Below are 7,151 nucleotides of genomic sequence, written 5' to 3' on the forward strand. Positions count from 1 at the left end.
TGGCCCAACACATGGTCCTGCAATTCTGGATGTTTGGTACAGTATTATTTGCCTAATGGTAAGAGAAATTATGCTCTGGAGCACATGAAAAATGAAGCGTTTCTCTTGATACTCCATTCCCAAAATATACTATCTTGCTTCTTGTAATTTCTGTGCTCAATTAAAAAATTAAAAATAACTCACTTTTTTTTTTTTTTTTTTTTACAACAAATGGAATGAATGTTCATTATAGGAAACAAAAGATACAACTGAGCAAAAAGTAGAAAACACTTAAGGACTATTTTGATGCAGAGAAACATTTCATTTAAAATGTTTCCAGAAAATAAAGCACTTCCAACACTTTCACCATCATATCCCACTTTTCCTTGTTACAGAAAAATCCAAAGACTAAAAAAAAAAAAAAAAAAAAATCAGAATAAAACTTGGATGTTCTTAAAACACACGCCGCCTGAGTTTTAGAATCCATACAATGACCACTCCCACCCTCAACCCATTCTACAAACCTGTCTTCCCTTTCCCTCCCACACACACTGCGGACTTTAGCAATAGCCTTTTTTTTTTTTTTTTTTTTTATCAATTCGGTTCCCTCTAAAGGGGAACAGGGGGTGGAGGCACGAGGGCAGGAGAGTCAGGGTGGAGAAGAATAGGCCACAACCGGATTTTGCATCCATAAAGCGCAGAGCCTCTAGGCCTAACAGTCAAGCGGGTGTGCGCCCAAGGAGTACAGCTGGTCTACACCGCCGGCTCCGCGGACACCCCACCCCGCGGAGAGCCGCGCTTTAACTTCCTTATAGCAGGTTGAGAGCGCAGGCCCCACCGTTTTAAGAGGAAGGCGGAGCCCCAGCTGGTGTTTTTCCAGGAAGCACTTCTTGAGCGCAGAGGAAAGGGGAGAGGAGGCCAGCGCTGGGCGTTTCATTCATTGCTCCTCTTTCTCCCCCTCCCAGCTCCCCTCGGCTCCGACTCGCTCTCTCCTCTTCCCGGTGCCAGTCTGACGTCGGTCTCCTGGATACCAGGCAGCCAATCGCCTCGCCGCTAGGGGAGGAGCGCGGCCAATCAGGCGTCGTTGCTACCTGTGAGTAATATTTTTAGCCGAGAGGGACGCTGGCCTCCACTCCCCCTGGAACTCCGGGTATCTCTCGGCTGCAGGTTGTGGAAAGGGGGCGCTTACCCGCCTCCCGGGAGTCTCTCTCTTTCCCCGCCCGTTCTTTCAACCGAAGAGGATCTTAAACGCGCATTACAGGAAGGCGCCGTGTGTATGGGTCTTGAGGTTAAAGTACCACCTGAAAACGCGCATGCATAGAGACACTGAGATACGTACGCAGCTCGGCACGGAGGCCTGGGCCGGGATGTGTGGGGTAAAATGGGATTCTTCCTGCGGTCTCCAGCCACCCCCGCGTCCAAGTGGCTGCCGGGTCGCACGGGGAGGTCGGAGGGATGCGGAGGCAGTTAAACTGTCACCTGGGCGGGAGGTGCGGCCAGGTGCTGTGTCTCCCCCACCCCCACCCCCTGCCCGGCACGGCGGCTTCGGGTTCTGCTGCTGCCACTCCCGGGTGGCAGTTGGCCTAGGCCCCCGAGGTGATTAATATTCAATGAACCGGCTGCACGAGTCCCCGGCACAGTTCGCCCTTTCTCTGAGGCTCTCCTGCGTGCACCGGGGGCCGATGTGGTGGCGCGTCCACGGGGGGGAATTTCCCGGGCCACAGTCCCGCTCGCGTAGGGCATTTTTTGGTAAAGCGTCCCCTCCCTCTCGAGGCCTCGGGCTCTCCCCGTTCTTCGCCGCCGCTCCGCCACCTGCCTGGCTCCCCTCCCCCCTTCTCTCCGAGGCTCTTCGCTTGGACCCGGCGTCAGCCGCCCCACCCACCACCGTCGCCCTCACTGGCACTTCTCTCCCCCAATCCCTTTCCCAGCTTCCTCTTAGTCCCGCCCACGGCGGCCCCAGGACGTCGGTTCATTGGCCGTCGTGGAGCCGGAGGGGTGTGGCCTCGTCCCCGGGGCCCTCCGCCGCCCGGCAGGACATGGGCAGGCGGGACTCGACCAATGGCGTCGAGGGGCAGGGCAGGGGCGGAGCCGCCGCCGAGGGTCTGGGATGAGGGGCGGGAGGGCGGGGAATGGTTACGCGGCCGCGAGCTGTGTGACGCGAGGCGGGCGCGCGCGCGCCCCTACGGGAGGGGATGGGGGCGGGGAGGAGCATATAAAACGAGAGGCGGGGCGCGCGCCGCGGCAGAAGGAGCGAAGCTCTGGCCCGGCGCGGAGCCGGCGTACTACGGGCCGCTGGGCCAGGCCACCGGGCTGTGTGGAGAAGCGAGCGCGCTCGCCTGACCCGGCCCCGCCACCCCGAGCCACAGCGCCGAGCTGCCGAGCTGCCGAGCTGCCAGGCCCGCGCCCAGGCCCCCGTCGTCCGCCCGGCGGCGCCGCGTAGCATTCAGCCTGCTGGGCTCCGCCGCCCTCCCGAGCCCCCGCCCTGCCGCCCCTGCTCCCCCGCCCGGCGGCCGGCTCTGTGGTGGACGCAGCCCGTAAGTATCGAGGGGCGGCGGGGCTGCAGCGGCCGAGCCCCGGGCCCTCGGGGACCGCGGCGCGGCGGCCGGAGCGCGGAGGGGAGCGGCTCGCAGGGGCCCCGGCGCGGCGGGACCTGGAGGCGGGGCCGGCCGGCGCCCGGAGGGGGGGCGGGGGTTGGGGCGCCGGGAGGATCGACGAGCTCCAGGGGTGCGGTGGGGTCCGCGGGGCCCGAAGTGGTGCGGGGAGCCGCTGCTCCCGGGGCTCTGGCCGGGTCCCCGGGGCCTCGGGCGGGGGGCGGGGGCGGGGGGCGGGGGGCGGGCGCGGCGGGTCAGGTTACGGCGGGGGGAGGGGAGCGGCTGACCCGGAGCGGCCGGCGCCCCGACCTGCCCGGCGCCTGGCCCCAGTGGCTGCTTTGCCATTTCTCGTGGCCTTCCTCCTCCTCCTCCTCGTTTTCGGAGGAGACTTGTACTCTCCTCCTCCTCCTCCTCCCCTGCTCCTCCTCCTCTCCTCCTCCTCCTCGCTGCTGCTGCTCCAGCGCTCGGGCTCCGAGAGCTGTGAGCAGAAATCTAATGAGACCCAACTGGCTGTTTATGTAATTCTTCACACTCCTGCTTAAGGCGTTGCTTTCAAACTACCTTTCGCGGAGCCTGAATTTCTCTCGGCTGCACCGTCAAGCAATTTGGCTTAATCAGCTGCCTTGGCCGGCACTCGGGCTTTGGGCTTGAAAGTGTAGTTTGGGGGCAGCCGGAGATCCTTTTTTCCCTTTGTCACCACAAATAATGGAAAATGGAACAGATGGATTGATACCAACTTGATTTTTTAAAATGTCCTTTTAAATCAACCTCAGTGTACAAATAGATCCCTTTCGCAAATATCTTCTGTTTGCCCTTGATCTTTTCTTATCCCCACCCAATGCTGATCCAGCAAACGTTTAAAGGTCGACCTTATCGTACAAGCCTCTCCGGCTGTTCTCTTATCGCGAAGGAGGGAGGTGGTTTTGAAAATCAGAATAAACTCAGAAACCCTGCCCTTTAAAGAGAATAATCGATAGAGTTTTGAAATTAATTGTTGCTTTTGTTATACTTGCTGTTAAAGAGGTATTTTCAGATTTAGAAAGATGCACATTGGAAAGGAAGAACAGAGAAGCTCGATTTTTACGTTGTGTGCCCTTAGCATATTTAAGACGGCAGTGATACAGGATAGTTTGGTTCATAATTATTGTTCACTAGGATGGCAGTTCATTTAGTATTTTTAATTTTAGCTTCACGTACTTTGGAAATTAAAATAATTTTCCTAACTTCTCAAATGTCTGAATGTTTAACCATACAGCAGATTTAGGCAGCATATATCCAGAATGAATTGAAATACAGAATTCATATCTAAATTAGTGAATAGGAATATGATCACTTTCTAAAACTGGTATATATGTGTGTGGAGGTGGGTGGATGGTTGTGCAGAGTAGAGTTTCCAATAAATATTCTTGTGAGAATTGAGGGAGGAAATACACTACATATGGGGGAGATTTTATATATACATATATACACACACATATATACATATACACATATATACATATATATATATATATGAGCTGTATTCAGGGAAAAAAAGTAAATAATAGGGTTAAAAATACTGTTTTAACTGTAAATCCTAAGTTGTCCCATGAGATTTTGAACTTTAATAAACAATTTTCTGTTGTATATTCCTTTATTTTGTGCTGATTATATTTTTCTGACTTCCTAGCCTATTAGACTTTTTCAAAAGTAAAATTACTCCGGGGGTAAGAAAAGGCTGTGGGACTTAGATTTATCTTATTTGGACATGTTTGTTTTTGTTTTGTTTTGTTTTTCTTTAAGGAGCAAGACCACTCAAGGTGAAGGATAATCTACAAAGTACCAGCACTTTGAATGAAAATTTGTTTCTCTGCCACAAACTGAACACTGTGTGTGTGTGTTGGGGGGGGAGTTGAAACACAAATCTCACTTTGTGGCATAGCAGCTATGCAGCTTGAAATCCAAGTAGCACTAAATTTTATTATTTCATATTTGTACAATAAGCTTCCCAGGAGACGTGTCAACATTTTTGGTGAAGAGCTTGAAAGACTTCTTAAGAAGAAATATGAAGGGCACTGGTATCCTGAAAAGCCATACAAAGGATCAGGGTTTAGATGTATACACATAGGGGAGAAAGTGGACCCAGTGATTGAACAAGCATCCAAAGAGAGTGGTTTGGACATTGATGATGTTCGTGGCAATCTGCCACAGGATCTTAGTGTTTGGATCGACCCGTTTGAGGTTTCCTACCAAATTGGTGAAAAGGGACCAGTGAAGGTGCTTTATGTGGATGATAATAATGAAAATGGATGTGAGTTGGATAAAGAGATCAAAAACAGCTTTAACCCAGAGGCCCAGGTTTTTATGCCCATAAGTGACCCAGCCTCATCCGTGTCCAGCTCTCCGTCGCCTCCCTTTGGTCACTCTGCTGCTGTAAGCCCTACCTTCATGCCCCGGTCCACTCAGCCTTTAACCTTTACCACTGCCACTTTTGCTGCCACCAAGTTCGGCTCAACCAAAATGAAGAATAGTGGCCGCAGCAACAAGGTTGCACGTACTTCTCCTATCAACCTCGGCTTGAATGTGAATGACCTCTTGAAGCAGAAAGCCATCTCTTCCTCAATGCACTCTCTGTACGGGCTTGGCCTGGGTAGCCAGCAGCAGCCGCAGCAGCAGCAGCAGCCATCCCAGCCTCCACCACCACCGCCACCACCGCAGCAGCAGCAACAGCAGAAAGCCTCTGCTCTTTCTCCTAATGCCAAGGAATTTATTTTTCCTAATATGCAGGGTCAAGGTAGTAGTACCAATGGAATGTTCCCAGGTGACAGCCCCCTTAACCTCAGTCCTCTCCAGTACAGTAATGCCTTTGATGTGTTTGCGGCCTATGGAGGCCTCAACGAGAAGTCTTTTGTAGATGGCTTGAATTTTAGCTTAAATAACATGCAGTATTCTAACCAGCAATTCCAGCCTGTTATGGCTAACTAAAAAAAGAAAAAAAAAATGTACAAGTTAAAATGCACGGGCCCAAGGGGGATTTTTTTTTTTTTTTTAACCTCCTTGAGATTTTTTTTTTTTTTTAAAGCTTATAGTAAGGATACATTCAAGCTTGGTTACAAAAATAAAACCTGCATCATTTTTCATTTGCCAACCAAGCACAAAGTTATTTTATACTGACTGTATATTTTAAAGTATACTCTCAGATATGGCCTCTTACAGTATTTAAGATATAGCAAGGACATGGCTGATTTTTTTTTTATAAAAAATTGGCACTAATAAGTGGGTTTATTGGTCTTTTCTAATTGTATAATTTAATTTAGTACAAAGTTTGTAAAATATCAGAGGATATATATATTGTTTCTACGACACGGTATTGCATTTATATCTTTTTACTACAGTGACCTGTGACAGCAGCAGCTTCATGTATTTTTTTTACTGAAATTGTAAAATATCCATCTTAAAGACATCAACTATTCTCAAAATTGTGTACAGGATATTCCTTTAGTGGTGGAATTAAAATGTACGAATATTTGCTTTTTCAAAAAAATGTATTTTCTGTTAAAGGTTTAAAGATTTTTGCTATATATTATGGAAGAAAATGTAATCGTAAATATTAATTTTGTACCTATATTGTGCAATACTTGAAAAAACGGTATAAAAGTATTTTGAGTCAGTGTCTTACATGTTAAGAGGGACTGAAATAGTTTATATTAAGTTTGTATTAAAATTCTTTAAAATTAAAAACACTTATCGTTGTCTTTGTTTTGAAGCCTTTGCCAAAGATCTACCTCTAGAGTTAAGATGTTGTAAATGCTAGTGATGTGGAAAGGCCTGACTCCTAGAATCATGGAGGAATAATGCAGTTGCACTACTACACCAGATAGTAGTAGTTTGCCACCTAAAAAGTCCCATCAAAACTGCATAACCTGACCGATGCTTGGGACTGCTTTATTGTATATTTTTAAGCAACTTTCTTCAGCCCACATGTATCTCTCTGTGAGCAGGGATGGGTATGCTAAGGCAGGCAACCCAGTTTTACGGCAATTTTTAAATTGTGGTGTGCTGACATCTGAGAGTCTGATGATAAAATGAAATTCACTCATGTAACCTGAGAGAATTTATTTGAAATGTATATGGAGAGACCATTTGGATTAGTTTCTTGCTTCTGCTGGGGAGGTGAGTAGCTCAGAAACCTTGCTTGGACAAAGCAGCTGACCTAACTATTTAAAAAGAAGATTAGGTCTGTTTACTAATCCTTACACTTAAAGTTCAGTCATGTTTAGTTGGAGAATTTATGATCAAACTCTACTCAAGATTGGACAGAGTGCTAAATGTTAGTGTTAGTATTTGTGTGCATTTTCCCAGCAAGAAAGTTTACTTTTTTCCTTTCTTGAAAAAAAAAAAATTACTATTGGATAGCCAACCTGCTGCTTTGGGAGATGAAGGGAGGTTCAAAGATTACTCACCCGCAATGTGTCAAATTGGGGTGGCTTGGTAAGGGTGGAGTTTTAAAAAAGTGATGAGTTGGGAGCAGGAGACACTATTTTTAAAGTAAAATGAGTCATTTCACTGTTTAAATGTCCATTGATACAGTGTTGACATAGT

At 48.4% G+C, this 7,151-nt stretch overlaps 1 protein-coding gene across 1 annotated transcript; it reads left to right on the plus strand.

The window, feature by feature from the left end:
- The first annotated feature begins 2,187 nt into the window (after nucleotides 1-2,187).
- Nucleotides 2,188-6,292, plus strand: TOB1 (transducer of ERBB2, 1). The gene is made up of 2 exons (XM_041726567.1): nucleotides 2,188-2,513; nucleotides 4,353-6,292. Exon 2 carries the CDS (start codon nucleotides 4,497-4,499, stop codon nucleotides 5,532-5,534), a length of 1,038 nt encoding a protein of 345 aa, XP_041582501.1. The 5' UTR covers nucleotides 2,188-2,513; nucleotides 4,353-4,496; the 3' UTR covers nucleotides 5,535-6,292.
- Nucleotides 6,293-7,151: the final 859 nt, after the last annotated feature.

This window comes from Vulpes lagopus, chromosome 12 (assembly GCF_018345385.1).
Source record: "Vulpes lagopus strain Blue_001 chromosome 12, ASM1834538v1, whole genome shotgun sequence".
NCBI classification, from domain to species: Eukaryota; Metazoa; Chordata; class Mammalia; order Carnivora; family Canidae; genus Vulpes; species Vulpes lagopus.

Bases quoted from the DNA above. Each gene is read 5' to 3' on its own strand.
- TOB1 (XM_041726567.1), top strand. From the start codon at position 4,497: ATGCAGCTTGAAATCCAAGTAGCACTAAATTTTATTATTTCATATTTG.